The sequence below is a fragment of the Pristiophorus japonicus genome, chromosome 11, assembly GCF_044704955.1.
Source record: "Pristiophorus japonicus isolate sPriJap1 chromosome 11, sPriJap1.hap1, whole genome shotgun sequence".
Lineage (NCBI taxonomy): Eukaryota > Metazoa > Chordata > Chondrichthyes > Pristiophoridae > Pristiophorus > Pristiophorus japonicus.
Window position 1 is genome coordinate 97687698 of NC_091987.1, and position 15395 is coordinate 97703092.

Below are 15395 nucleotides of genomic sequence, written 5' to 3' on the forward strand. Positions count from 1 at the left end.
AAAGGATTTATGCCTGTGTCTGCTGAACTTGCATATTGTCTGTCTTTCTCCTCCTCTTCCCTGCAGAGGACTGACTTACAAAGACAGTGGAGTTGATATTGTGGCAGGGAATGCTTTAGTCCGTTCAATCAAACCACTTGCAGCAGCTACCGCCAGACCAGGTATGCTGATATCTGTTGTAATTAAATAAAGCACCACTATAAACTCCTGTATCAGGAACGGATGTATTTGAACTATATAGATATATAATATATGGGGGGTAAAATTGCGGTTACCGCCCCCCAACGGAAGGGGAAGGGCATTGAAACGCGTCAGCGCTATGCGGAGAAGCTACATGGCGCCCCAGAACCACCCCAAAGGGAAGTGGAGCGCCCCAACCTAAAATATCACAACGAGATGGAAGGCATTTCACAGTGGCCCATTCGATTTACCAGCTAGGGAATAAATACCGAGGAGGAAACTGCATTAATGGGGAAATTAAATGTTTTTTAATATGGATTCAATTGTACTTCAAAGAAAATGTAACTTTAATGGGATTGTGATGCAATATTACATTTTTTAAGGAGGTGGTGATGAATTTGTAGAAGACTTTGGGCCACATTTGGAATACTGAGAGTAGTTTTGGACAATCCATTGTAGAAAAGATACTGGAACCATGGTGGGGGGGGGGGCGATGTAAATGTACGAGGGTAATACTGGGGAAATGGGCAGATAGAGTTACTTTGAAAGACTTGGAAAACCAAGGGGTGTCTTCAGTGAAGCAGCAAAGATTAAGGGGGAGTTAAGTTATGAAACAGTTTTAGAGGGTAAACAGTTAAAAATTATTTCCACAGATCAACGAATTGGGTAACACAGGAGCATAAACTTAGACTGAGTACTAAAACCATAAAGGGGAAAGTTAGAAGGAATTTCATCACGCAAAGGATGCTGGAATGTAAAATGTATTCCTGCAAGTGGCCATTGAAGCTGAGTTACTCAACATTTACAAAGGTATTAGATAAGCACTAACTATTCAGTGCTCTGGTGAAACAGAATTGAATAAACAGCTCCAATGTGGAGCTAGCACTGCACAGGCACATTGGGCCAGATGGCCTCCTTCAGTGATGAAACCTCTGATTCTAAGAAATCGTTTGTTTCTAATTCCCAGGCTGTAATGCCGAGCTTGGAGGATTTGCAGGCACCTTTGATCTAAAAGCAGCTGGATACTCTGATCCAATCCTAGTCTCTGGAACTGATGGCGTTGGAACCAAACTTAAGGTGTCATTTGCATATGTTAGAACTATAATTGGAATAGAATTATAATGTACATATACCATGGTGTTATTAATCTTAATTTTATTTTCGTTTTTCTCTTCCTGTTCTAATCCCATTTTGACTGTGGACAGATTGCCCAGATGTACAATAAACATGACACGTTGGGTCAGGACCTGGTGGCGATGTGCGTAAATGATATTCTGGCACAAGGGGCAGAGCCACTTTTCTTTCTCGACTACTTTTCCTGTGGTAAACTGGATGTGGGTGTGGCACAAACTGTGATTGCTGGTATTGCAGAGGCTTGTAAAATGGCAGGATGCGCACTGTTAGGTAAGGCATTACTGTCGTACGAATACTATTTCCGATGATGTTGGTCAAAATGAGAAAACACTCGGACTGTTCTCTACATGAATATATTACAAGTCCAATGAAGGAAGCTCAAGTATTAGATCTGGTTTTGGTTAATGAGCTGGGGAAGTAAGTGACCCGATTGCAGGGGAACATTTGGGCGCCAGTGGTTGCAACATAATAATGAAATGATAACGTGCCAGCCTTTGCTCAGTGGTAGCACATTTGCCTCTACTAAGAAGGTTGTGGGTTCAAATACCACTCTAGAGATATGATCTAGGCTAGTACTTCAGTGCAGTACTGAGGGAGGTATGCACTATCGGATGTGTCGGCTTTTGGATGAGACGTAAATCAAGGTTCCATCCACCCTCTCGTGGATGTAAAAGATCCCATGACACTTTGAAGAAGAACAGGTGAATTCTCCCACACATATTTATCCCTCAAACAAACTCACTCAAACAGCTTAAATGGTCATCTGTCTCATTGCTGTTTGCCAGATCTTGCTGTGCGCAGATTGGCTGCAGGATACAAGGAAAAGGCAGCCAAATTAGATTTGAGTAGATGTTTACTTCCTTACTGAGTTTTCTGCTCACTGAACATTAGTGGAAAACAGTTTCCGTTTGAAATTTAATGTGCTAACCTTTTCGTGCTAATTTTCTCTCCTCTTTTCTTTGCTGGTGTACAATTCCTCAGGTACCCATTTCCTCCGGTTCCTCACCTAGTGGAAAGGTTATTGAACCTTGGGAGCAATGTCCCCTTTAAGCTGTGCGGCTGCACATCTCTCTGGACCTCCTGCTCAGCTGGCTTGCCAGCCTTTCAATGGCAAAAACCGCACATGCGTGGTATTTTGAATGGTCCAAGCAGCCCCTTAAAGGGGCGGCACGCCCCAAAACACAAATGAATGGGAACATTGCTTGGGCGATATGCTGGTCGAGCAGTTACCGCTATTCTGGATGAGATCGGCACATTCGGCTTGTGTGGCTCAGCTGCTCCCGGTTAAGCAACACCCCGATTTCAAAATTCTCATCCTTGTTTTCAAATCCCTCCATGGCCTCGCCCCTCCCTATCTCTGTAATCCCCTCCAGCCTCACAATCCCTCCCCCACCCCCCCCCCCCCCCCCCCCCACCTCCATATGTATACTCTCATCAAATTCTGCCCTCTTGAGCATCCCTGATTATAATCGCTCAACCATCGGTGGCCATGCCGTCTGTTGCCTCGGCTCTAAGCTCTGGAATTCCCTGCCTAAACCTCTCCACCTCGCTACCTCTCTTTCCTCCTTGAAGACACTCCTTAAAACCTACCACTTTAACCAAGCGTTTGGTCACCTGCCCTAATTTCTCCTTATGTGGCTCGGTGTCAATTTTTGTCTCAATACTCCTGTGAAACGCCTTGGGACGTTTCACTACGTTAAAGGTGCTATATAAATACAAGTTGTTGTTGTATACACTTGCAGAACCATCATGTAATGGATCTGAATAACAATTCATGATTTTTTTTAAAACTTGATCTTTCAAATAGGACATTGGTAGTGATGCCCATAATACAAATCAGTTTTATGGTGTCACATTTCTGAACACATTTGAAAATCAGAGTACGGTATCTTAAAACACTTTTGTGTGCTTCTTAGGTACCAGCTTAAGATTATTATAGAACATGGAGCCAGTTAGTTGATAATTCTCTGCCCAATAAAAGGAGAGAGGAACATTCTAGATTGGTATAATTAACAATATTTTGAAAAATTTCCAGTGGCTCATTTGATGAATGTGCTGTCAAATGTGGTAGTGCGCCATACAGACCAGGGCGTCTTGGGTTTGATTCCTTCGTCTTTGTTGAGTTAGTTGATCTCGAGCGGGTTGGCGGTGGGGGCACGACATTTGACCTCAGTAAACCAGGGCTAGAGAGGGGAAAATCAGCTGGGGGGGTGCACTCCTTACTTTGCTGGAAAGCAAATATGCATGGGCAAGATTAGACTTGGCTGTGATGCCTCTATGGCCAAATATCCTTCTGATATTCACAGTACAGGATCAGATTGGTAAGGTACCCATGGAACTGCAGGAGTCAGTATTTTCAGAAGAGCGAAGCATAAAATTTGAATGTTTTTCTTTGTGCTGTGAAATTACTGTGAAGAAATGAATTCCCTCCCTAAACCTTTCTACCTCTCTCTCTTCCTTAAAACCTACCTCTTTGACCAAGCTTTTGGTCGCCTGTGCGGCTCGTGTCAAATTTTGTTTGATAATGCTCCTGTGATGCGCCCTGGGACATATTACATAGAATATACAGCACAGAAACAGGCCTTTCAGCCCAACTAGTGCTGGTATTTATACTCCACACGAGTCTCCTCCCATTCCATCTTACCTCATTTCCGCCGTTCTGCATATCCTCCTATTTTTTTTTTCGTGTACTCATCTTGTTTCCTTTTGAAAGCATCTAAGCTATTTGCCTCAACCACATCCTGTGGTAGCGAGTTCCACATTCTAACCATTCTCTGAGTAAATAAATTTCTCCTTATTTCCCTATTGAATTTATTAGTAACTATCTCGCCTTTCTGGTCCCTAGTTTTGGATTCACTTAAGTGGAAATATTCTCTCCACATCTACCCTGTCCAACCCATTTAGAATTTTAAAGACCTCTATCCGGTCACCTCTAAGTTCTCTTTTCTGAAGAAAAAAAGGTTATGTTAAAGGTGCTGTATAAATGCAAGTTACACAGAATTATGCATTTTACAGGCTGTTTCTTTTTTTCTGTGTGTTGCTGCCCAGTTCTGTTAACATTGTTATGACCATTTTAGCAGTAGTGGTTTTAATCTCTCTTCTACCTGTTTTGTAGGGGGTGAGACTGCTGAAATGCCAGGGATGTATTCCCCAGGACAGTATGATCTGGCTGGCTTTGCAGTGGGAGCAGTGGAACGCGGACAGATGCTTCCACAGCTGGAGCGCATCTGTGCTGGCGACGTCATCATTGGCGTTGCTTCGTCTGGTCTCCATAGTAATGGCTTTAGTCTTGTTCGAACAATTTTGGAGAAGTCCTCTTTACAGTGTTCCTCCCCAGCACCGTGCAGCTATGGTTCACAGACACTCGGTAAGGATTAAAACTAAATGTGGGTGTTATGAGGCCTTTACAACAAAACATCTACATCTTGAACTTGACGATTGTTTTACATCATGGAAACTGATTATACAGCCAACAGGCCAACGTTGGTCCTTCTGAGCCTCTGATATAGCCTTTAGCCAAGCCCTGCAGTTCTCCCCCACTGGATGTGACCCTTTTGAAGGGTGAACAAATATTACACATGCTGTTTAGAAATAAGCACATGAAGGGGCCTTAAGGTGGGTGTGTGAGAGCAATCCTCAAGCAAGTCACTACAGGGTACTAGGATTGCAACCCTCAACCAAAAGTTAGGGAATACATTCAATGGACAGTATCCCGAAGTTTTTACATTTTCGTGCTTTGACTTCCATTTGTGCAGCATGTCTTAAGGGATGCTTTGCTTTTAATGTATGCATCTATTGAACTTGGGATATCAATTTTTAAAATATAATTTGAAAAGTATTTTAATTTCCCCTGATTTTGAAATCGGTGGTTTCCAGTGAAATGTACTTGCTGCAGATTCTTTAATATCAGAAGCTTTTGGAATGTCCCTTTTGTATGTCTGGTTAACCTTGCATTAAAAAGTGTGCATTCAAAACCGATTAGCAATTGATAGCTACTGGAATTCAACTGTGTAAAGTTGGGTTTTATCGTCGGTTCTCGTGTCAGAAAACAAACATGACTGCCTTAAAAGTACAGGCGAGTACTTATAGCATTTGACGATAGAACTTAAGTTTGTAAAGATCTTCCTTTAATTTTTTATAGGAGAGGTGCTGCTGACACCAACCAGAATTTATGCTAAGGCTTTGCTGCCAATTCTGCACCTGGGGCATGTGAAGGCTTATGCTCACATCACTGGAGGTGGACTGCTAGAAAATATTCCCAGAGTTCTTCCTGAAAATCTTGGTGTTGCATTAGGTGAGCGCTTGTGGATATATTGTAGTAGAAAGAGTAGTCCATTCAGCCCATCAATTTCTGTGGCATTTTTGTTAGCCATGGTAGCTCTACCTTTTCAATCCCAGTTTCCTGCATTTTTTACATATCCTTTAATAACTTTTCATGCTAATTAAATATCTATCTCTTTGTTCTGTTGATGCCAAAATTAACTGTGAAGGGGAGGGTATAAGAGAGAATTTAATAATCTTCGTTAATTGTAAACTGGGACTAGTTGCTCTAATAGCACATTGAAGTCCCATTGGGATGGGACTGATTCAGATCCCAATCTTGTCTATCTCATTGGACATCCTGTGAGTAGGATAAAATTCCCTCTGAATTACCTAACTATCAGAATAGAACTGTACCAATGTGACTTTTGTTGTATCCCACACCAGCTACTTTTAATTTCTGAGAACTTTGTGAATAACTGCCAGTCTTGTACTCTGGATTCATGTCCACCCCAATGGGATTGAATGGCCTGATCCAACTTCACTTAAGACTTTTGCAACTGGCGTAGCGAGAAGATTTGAATTCCTTCTCTCAGGGCTGGATTGAGCCTCGGTTTCAGAGCTTGTATTTTAGTCCAGTCCAGTTAAAAAAACCTTAATCTGTGATATTATACAATCAATACGCTTTTAAGTATTGAATAATCTTTTACTTTGCAATTACCCAAAATCTCTTTTTCTAAATACTTCTGTTGCTGAGAGAGTGCATTCATCTTGTGGGGGAAAGGAATCAGCAACAAAATGTGTGAACTCTGAGGAACTTCAAATTCTCCTCGAATACTTACAATGCTACCTTTGATTGACGTTTAAAAGATGCATCATGTTGGAAGATTCCTGAAATCTTTTCGTGGCTACAAAGAGATGGGGCCCTTTCTGAAGAGGAGATGGCTCGCACCTTTAACTGTGGAGTTGGAGCTGTACTTGTAGTGGATAAAGAGAAAACTGACGACGTGCTGCAAAGTGTACAAAGCCACTACGAGGCATGGACCATCGGAAAAGTTGTGCCGCATAAAACAGGTTACTTATCGTCCATTAACTGTGTACACATGGGGAAGGAGCAGGCTGTCAAGAATGCTGTTTATTGGAGTTTCTGCTGATTTCCTATTAGGTTAGGCTGGTAAAGCTTAATTATTTATAACAGTAATTATTTGCCTACCATTGCATTGACAATCATTGTTCCTGAATTCACAGTGAGTTGGCGTTTAGCAATTGAAAGTCATCAGCTGTTCCGATGGTGCATTGGCTAAATGCACCACATGGTGTAGCACTGACACACACAGACCAGGAAAGTCTCTCAATTGATCCCTCGTCTGTTTTAAGTAAGCCAATCTCTCAGGCAGAGTGGGGGGAGACTGTTTGTGAGCGTTGAACTTGGTGGTTGGGGCTAAGGAGACAACACACAAAGTTCCCACTCCTGATCACTTCCTGTAACCTCAGCTGGAAGCTAGCTGGACGTGTAACTTCTACTAAATTAGCTGGTCTCAATTAGGGTCTCAGTATCTCTGGGGTAGAAGGGGATACTTCAGCCAGTGATTCCACTCCTGAACGCTACCTATTGATTCCAGCATATTAATAACATGGACATGGGTGTACAGGGTACAATTTCAAAATTTGCAGAAGACACAAAACTTGGAAGTATAGTGTTCGGTGAGAATGATCGACTTCAAGAGGACATAGACAGGCTGATGGAATGGGCGGACACGTTCTGTAATTCCAGGGATGAGGGACTTCAGTTATGTGGATAGACTGGCGAAGCTGCAGTTCTCCTTGGAGCAGAGAAGATTGTGAGGAGATTTGATAGAGATGTTCAAAATCATGAAGGGTCTGGACAGGGTAGGTAGAGAGAAACGGTTCTCATTGGCAGAAGACGCAGAGGTCAAGAACCAGAGGTCACAGATGTAAGGTGATTGGCAAAAGAACCAAAGAAGACACGAGGAAAAACTTTTTTACACAGCAAGTGGTTCGGATCTGGAATGCACTGCCTGAAAGGGTGGTGGAGGCAGACTGAATCACGGCTTTCAAAAGGGAGTTGGATAAGTAGCTGAAGGGGAAAAAAATTGCAGGGCTATGGGGAACAGGCAGGGGAGTGGAACTAGCTGAAGTGCTTTTTTAGAGAACTGGCATGGGCTCAATGGGTCGAATGGCCTTCCGTGCTGTAAACACTCTGATTCTAAGTATGAGTGTGGATGTCGGGTGAGAACCGGATTGGACTCAGTTGTGATGTGATGTCCTCCATGATCAGATTGCCTGCTGATACTTAACCATGTAGGTTCACTAAGGGTCTATCATTGTCTATCAAACCAATGTGCACACTGTTCTTGGCCCATCTTTCCAACCTTTTATAGACTAGCAATTTTGATCTTTTTTTTTCTAATAGTTAAAAATATAACTGAGAATCAGCTGACCATCCTGGCCTTCAATTATAATAAGGAGGTATTGGAAAAGATTGTAGTTGATGCCTGTCTATTTTGTTATGAGATAGCACCCTGTACAGTTCAATTTCCTATTCCGATTGAGAACAGTTTTAAAGAAGTATTTCACTTTTTTTTTTCTCCTTTCTTAGGGTGTGGAAAGGTAGCAATTAAAAATCTCATGGAAACACTACATTTAAACCAGCAATCTGATCAAAGTGCTGCTGGTGATGGTTTGTCGCAGGATTGTGGGCAGACTCGGAAAATGAAAGTGGGTGTTCTCATCTCCGGAACAGGTGGGTTTCTCCAGTGTGGAGTGGAAATAATTATATCGATGAAAGAACATTTTATTCAGCTGCACCCTGAATAAGCTGAAAGGAAGGGCTTTTGGATTGCTTAGTGTTTCCCTTTATCCAGCCAGAACCGTAATTGTTCAATTTGACATATAATATGGCTGTTTATTGAGGAGAAAGTTTGTATGTATTTCCTTAATGTGGCATGCCCTTTCTCATTGCTAACAACAAGATCTCTGCTCGTCTGTTTGCTGTGGGAGCCCTCATCGAGCATATGCAAGGGGAACTTATGAGTCTTCACTCTATGGGACCAAAATGTGCAGCGATGTATCTTTTTTTGATCATGGGCCTTTCAACGTGTCTTGGATTTGACGTTTAATGAGTTTGCATGGTATATTGAGTTATCCCTCAACAGTCCAGGGTTTTGGAAGCTGCTTTCATGTGTTATTTCCTTGGTTCATTCACTGGACACTGTTAGGTTTTCTGTGCTTTCTCTCGATCTGAATTCCAAGGTGTTGAAGTGGGTGGAGATGTGTTTCTAGGGAGCTTTGCAGGTTCTGGAAGAAATACTCCTGCCAGTTGGCTTCTGTTGAAGTTGGGCTCTATGCGTTAGTGATCGACCTGGAAGAAGCAAAATAAGTTCTGTATGTGACATGAAAATTATTCAAGTGACCGCCTTCACGGAATAGCTGTTCTATTGTAGGTGAAGCTCTGTTTTCCCCTTAAGGTGAGTTTTCTATCTCTGGGAGCTTGCAGTTAGTTTCCCTCAAGATGGAATTACGTTTAGGCATTTTCAAGAAATTCAATGGTAAGTTTCCCTGAACACATGTTGCTGCTGGTTTACATTTGTCTTATTTTTCTTTTAAGGGACAAACCTTCAGGCCATTATAGCACACACAAAGGATCCTGCAAGTTGTGCAGAAGTAGCAATTGTTATCTCCAATAAAACTGGCGTAGAGGGGCTGAAGAAAGCAACCCGTGCTTGCATTCCTACAAGGGTGAGAGCACTGCAACACTCTGGTGGGCTGATCAAAATCAAAATCTAACCAGTAAATGTTGCATGTGAGTAAACCCCAAGGCCAAGTAAAGGAGCAGGCGCGTAACACGAGGACGGTAACATTCTCCCCGGCCCCAGTAGCTGGTGCGTTGCCTTCGATCTTTAATTCAGGATTCAAATCGTAAAATGGAAATGCTAGAAACCTACTAAACCCAGATTACGGTTCTACATGTATATCAGTAATTGAACAATATCTGTTCTTTGGAGGTTTTAAGTTGGTCCTGCTGTTCTCTGGTAGATTTAGCATTGGGAGTAATGAGGCAGAGTTTCCAGTGTAAAATATACACGGTGATCCTGGTCATTTGCCACACATTGATTCCAAATTTCAGCTGTATGGCTCATTAGAGGTGCAGAAAAGGGGCCTAGGTTCCTCTTTCTCTGCTTTCTTTTCCCGTCCAAGAATAAAAGAAAATTGGATGGCGACTAAATTGTGGAGTGCGGCACAAAACATAAAGATGTTAACTTGAAGTCATCTCCATGTTGGTGAGAGACTTGGAAGTAGATCACCTGGCCTTTTTTAACTTGCATTTTCAGTATATATAGTGAGCAGAACGACAGAAGTGTTGGATACATACACCGGTAAATATGATCTATAAAGTATCATTGCGGTATTAGGACATAGTTTAAGTAGTACATTTCTGTCAGCGTGCTTTATTTTAGACACATGATGAGCATTACACTAATTGAAGAGGGTGTGAGTCATGGTCCTTGGTTTTGAATGAGGTCTATGGGGACAGGTGTTGGGCCTGCTTTGTGCAAGTGTGAGGGAACTTGGTGTTAAATGAATATAGGAGTATCTATATGGAAGATGAATGGGGTAGAGTGGAGGTCCCTTGGGTTGTCCACTGTTAAATGTGGATAGGAAGCAACTGCTTTAATTATACAAATACAGTAATAATTAACAATTGAGCTGTGATCAATTTTGAAACAGCAGCCCATGCACTGACCTTGAGAAGTTTAATGGAATACCTGGTTGTTAACCTGTAGAGTTGGACTGTCTGGTACCTCTATTATAAATATGAAATTTTAGCTACTGCAAATAGCACCATGCCTTATAGGTGGCAGAGACACAGTTCTGTGATCACATTTGACATCAGAAGAAGTCTCTTTTAAGCGCTACTGTTGAATCAGTATCCGCCATCCTATCAGGCAGTGCATTTCAAATCCTAACCACTTGTTGCGTAAAAAGGTTTTTCCTCATGTTGCCTCTGGTTCTTTTGCCAATCACCTTAAATCCTTGCCCTCTGGTTAATGAAACTTTCAGCATTGGAATTAGATTTTATTTACTCTATCTTAAACCCTTCATGATTTTAAACACCTATGAAATCTCTTCTTTGCCTTCTCTGCTCTAAGGAGAAGAACCCCAGCTTCTGCAGTCTATCTACATAACTAATCCCTCATCCCTGAAATCATTGTAGCAAATCTCTTCTGCACCCTCTCCAAAACCTTCACGTCCTTCCTAAAGTGGAAACCTTTGCGGCATAACGATAACCGCCTATTTCCAGCTCCGTAACATTGCCTGTCTCCGCCCCTGCCTCAGCTCATCTGCTAAAACCCTCATCCATGCCTTTGTTACCTCTAGACTTGACTACTCCAATGCACTCCTGGCTGACGACCCACATTCTACCCTATGTAAACTTGGGTTATCCAAAACTCGGCAGCCCATGTCCTAACACGCACCAAGTCCCGTTCACCCATCACCCCTGTGCTTGCTGACCTACATTGGCTCCCAGTTAAGCAATGCCTCGATTTCAAAATTCTCATCCTTGTTTACAAATCCCTCAATGGCCTCGCCCTTCCCTACCTCAAAGCGCTGGAGAAATACCACCAGCGCTGCCTCCGCAAGATCATGCAAATCCACTGGGAGGAAAAAACGCACCAACATCAGTGTTTTCGATCAGGCAACATCCCCAGCTTTGAAGCACACTCGACCAGCTTCGTTGGGCAGGTCACATTGTCCGCATGCCTCACATGAGACTCCCAAAGCAAGTGCTCTACTCGGAACTCGTACACAACAAGCGAGACCCAGGTGGGCAGAGGAAACGTTTCAAGGACACCCTCAAAGCCTCCTTGATAAAGTGCAACATCCCCAGCAGTACCTGGGAATCCCTGGCCAAAGACCGCCCTAAGTGGAGGAAGGGCATCTGGGAGGGCACTGAGCACCTCGAGTCTCGTCGCCAAGAGCATGCAGAAATCATGCGCAGACAGCGGAAGGAACGTGCGGCAAATCAGGCTCCCGACCACCCTTTCCTTCACCTGTGACAGAGACTGTAATTCCTGTATTGGACTGTACAGTTATGAGAACTCACTTTTAAAGTGGAAGCAAGTCTTCCTCGATTTCGAGGGACTGCGTATGATGATAGATTCACAACTCCTCCCCACCCCCAACCCCACCCTGAGATATCTGCACTCCTCAAATTCTGCCCTCTTGAGCATCCCTTATTATAAATCGCTCAATCCTGTGTTGCCGAGCCTTCAGCTGACTGGGCCCCAAGCTTTGAAACTCCCTGCCTAAACCTCTCCGCCTCGCTACCTCGCTTTCCTCCTTTAAGACGCTCCTTAAAATCTATCTCTTTGACCAAGCTCTTGATCATCTGCCCTAATTTCTTCTTGTGTGGCTCGGTGTCAAATTTCTGTCTTACAATACTCCTGTGAAGCGCCTTGGGACGTTTTACTACATTAAAGGTGCTATATAAATACAAGTTGTTATATTTTTAAGCTCCATTTTCTAATATTAGCAATTGTTTTTTTACAATTCCTATAATTTACCTGATTGAATTCCTTTACATTTGGTAATCTGTAGGTAATTGACCATAAATTATATGGAAGCCGCTCTGAATTTGACAGCACTGTTGATCAGGTACTTCAGGAATTCTCTGTGGAACTGGTCTGCCTGGCGGGGTTTATGAGAATCCTCTCGGGTCCCTTTGTCAAGAAATGGAATGGTAACTATTGGTATTTTCCCCCCAGTTGATCTGAACTGTCTACTAGTAGCCCCAGAAGTAAAGATTTTTTTTGGCATGTTCGGAATCTGAATAATGAGCAAGCACACAGAAGTATAAAGATATTTCACAACATCAAATTTGATACTTTAGTAGTATTAAGGTTAAGATATTGACCTTAATCTTGAGACCATTGTTGAGTGAGAGTATAGTGTGCTCCAGTTAATTGTTTGTCTCTCCCCACAAGTTATTATCTGTTCGGAGCTGCATTTAAAATAAGCGCAGCGAGCATTAGGACTGTTTATATAGCTCAGAACTATTTTTATAGGAACATGAATAATATGGTGAGAAGAGCTTTATGGGCTGCAAAATTACACACAAATAATTGTGTCTCTTATCAAAGACTCCATTAAATATTGGTGTCTAAAAATAACAGGTGTCTATATTGGACTTGGGTGTACACTTAACTGCATTGAATTGTCCAAATTTTAACTTTGTTGCTAGGTTATTCATTACTTTCACTCCAGCTATAAGAGTGGTAAGTCACTGAGCATTTTTTTTTAAATCAGTCAAATTAAACGTTCTCCAATTGTGAACTGTCTTCTAGGTAAACTGTTGAATATCCATCCATCTCTGCTGCCTTCTTTTAAGGGAGTTAATGCACACAAACAGGTGCTGCAGGCCGGAGTACAGGTGTCTGGCTGTTCTGTGCATTTTGTAGCTGTAAGTATTCCGCCTTTAATTTTCAATTTATTGTCTACTACTCATTCCATCTCTTGCCCTCTGTTTTCGCCTCCATTCCCTTCACTGCTTTCTTCAGTTGGGCCTTGATCACTGATCTCAGCAATTGGCCATACTGGCATTCCAGGCACAGGACCAATGGGAGATACCAGTGTTCTAGGGCAAAACACGGTGCACAAGTATCGGAATTTTATTCCAATGTGAAGTAGCTTCGCACTCGCCTACCTTCCCCAGCAATTGGTGAAGGTATAGCAGCCAGCTACATAGTCACAAAACTGCCGTTTTAAAAACAACTGTGCGCACGATTATTCTCCTGTTGGTTCAGCCTATGGGATCTTGAAATACAAACGGGGCAAATTTACATCACTCTGGACCAGAGATAAAAATGCAAAAATACTCCCAAGACTCGGTTCTGGGATAGGGTCAGCGAGTGCAAAACCACTTCACTGGTGTATACAGGCAGGCTGTACAGCTTAGTCCACTTGTGGCTTGAAAATTGAGCACATTTGATTGGAGGCCCCATTTCCATTTATCTTGCTTTTGGAGGCAGCGCTGCCTCCAGATGCCTCTGGGAGTCTGCTCTTGGTGGTGGTGTGTGGCTTCTTTAACATTTATCAGTCAGGTCATTCCTAGGACATTTGTACCTAATAAGTAATGACCCCTCCTGCCATTGTGAAAAGATTTAATTTTTATTAAAGGTTATTGAATTCATGGTTTCTTGGATACTTGCAGATACTGACCACATGGACTGTGTTGGGGCCTTTCCTTAAAGGGTCTGGGGAGGAGGAGGATGGATACAGTGTGTTGATGGGCACTGGGGAAAGGCAGGGTACCACATACTCTCCCGGGGTGTTGGGTGTGGGCATTGCCTATCTGGAGGGGGGGTTGGTCACTGGACCTGCAGAATAGGGGCCCCGCTCGTGATTGTGCTTTCCCATTTCAACACAGTCTGGGATTGGCATCCCACAGATGTTTTGCTCATATTTTCTTGTGAGGGATGTTGGGTTGTGCCACTTCTGGATTCTACCCTCTCGGCAATAAAGGTGAAATGTGAATTGGTGTAATGGGGAATCATCTTGTGTTAGGTGCTGGACTTGGGGTCATAGTAAGACTCATCGTGGTCCCAGTAGCCTCTAGGTTTGCCATCCATAACAGTTGGAGGAGGGGTCATAGAAACATAGAAAATAGGTGCAGGAGCAGGCCATTCAGCCCTTCTAGCCTGCACCGCCATTCAATGAGTTCATGGCTGAACATGAAACTTCAGTACCCCATTCCTGCTTTCACGCCATACCCCTTGATCCCCCGAGTAGTAAGGACTTCATCTAACTCCCTTTTGAATATATTTAGTGAATTGGCCTCAACTACTTTCTGTGGTAGAGAATTCCACAGGTTCACCACTCTCTGGGTGAAGAAGTTTCTCCTCATCTCGGTCCTAAATGGCTTACCCCTTATCCTTAGACTGTGACCCCTGGTTCTGGACTTCCCCAACATTGGGAACATTCTTCCTGCATCTAACCTGTCTTAAACCCGTCAGAATTTTAAACGTTTCTATGAGGTCCCCTCTCACTCTTCTGAACTCCAGTGAATACAAGCCCAGTTGATCCAGTCTTTCTTGATAGGTCAGTCCCACAATCCCGGGAATCAGTCTGGTGAATCTTCGCTGCACTCCCTCAACAGCAAGAATGTCCTTCCACAAGTTAGGAGACCAAAACTGTACACAATACTCCAGGTGTGGCCTCACCAAGGCCCTGTACAACTGTAGCAACACCTCCTTGCCCCTGTACTCAAATCCCCTCGCTATGAAGGCCAACATGCCATTTGCTTTCTTAACCGCCTGCTGTACCTGCATGCCAACCTTCAATGACTGATGTACCATGACACCCAGGTCATGACCAGAATATATGCAGTACAGTGCTTGTATGCTACAATTCCTCCAACATTCGTCTGTCAGGGTAGGGTGCAATTTGGGTTAGGATTTTTAATTGACCCTCTTATTCCGCAATTGGGGATTATGTCAGTTATCCTTTGTTGCCTCATCTAGTCCTTTTTTGTGGGTAGGTGTTTCAGGTTTTGCTCCCTTGAGCTGTCCAGATATTTCTTGTTGAGAAGGTAATGTGGAGTAGAACTTCTCTTGTCCTTCTTGCCCCTCCTTGTGACACATGCCCGCCCCCCCCCCCCCTCCCCAAACCTGACCAAGTGGAACAGCATCTGTCTCATTGCAGGAGAGAATAAACACTGTCAAGATGAATATTACATCGAGTTACATCACACCCATTTGAAACTGATATGAGGAGGAATTTCTTCTGAGGGTAGTAAATCT

At 43.1% G+C, this 15395-nt stretch overlaps 1 protein-coding gene across 4 annotated transcripts in view; it reads left to right on the forward strand.

Annotated features, from left to right (window-relative positions):
* gart (phosphoribosylglycinamide formyltransferase) overlaps nt 1–15395 on the forward strand; it is a 58440-nt gene that overhangs the window by 41866 nt on the left and 1179 nt on the right. For 3 of the 4 annotated variants that reach the window (XM_070893772.1, XM_070893771.1, XM_070893773.1), the window contains exons 12-21: nt 67–161; nt 1148–1257; nt 1386–1584; nt 4430–4681; nt 5456–5608; nt 6445–6648; nt 8195–8338; nt 9203–9333; nt 12196–12337; nt 12942–13057. In XM_070893772.1, coding sequence (XP_070749873.1) covers nt 67–161; nt 1148–1257; nt 1386–1584; nt 4430–4681; nt 5456–5608; nt 6445–6648; nt 8195–8338; nt 9203–9333; nt 12196–12337; nt 12942–13057 — 1546 coding nt within the window. Of the gene's footprint in view, nt 1–66; nt 162–1147; nt 1258–1385; nt 1585–4429; nt 4682–5455; nt 5609–6444; nt 6649–8194; nt 8339–9202; nt 9398–12195; nt 12338–12941; nt 13058–15395 lie in introns of those variants that run through there. The other variant, XM_070893774.1, reaches the window with a different exon arrangement.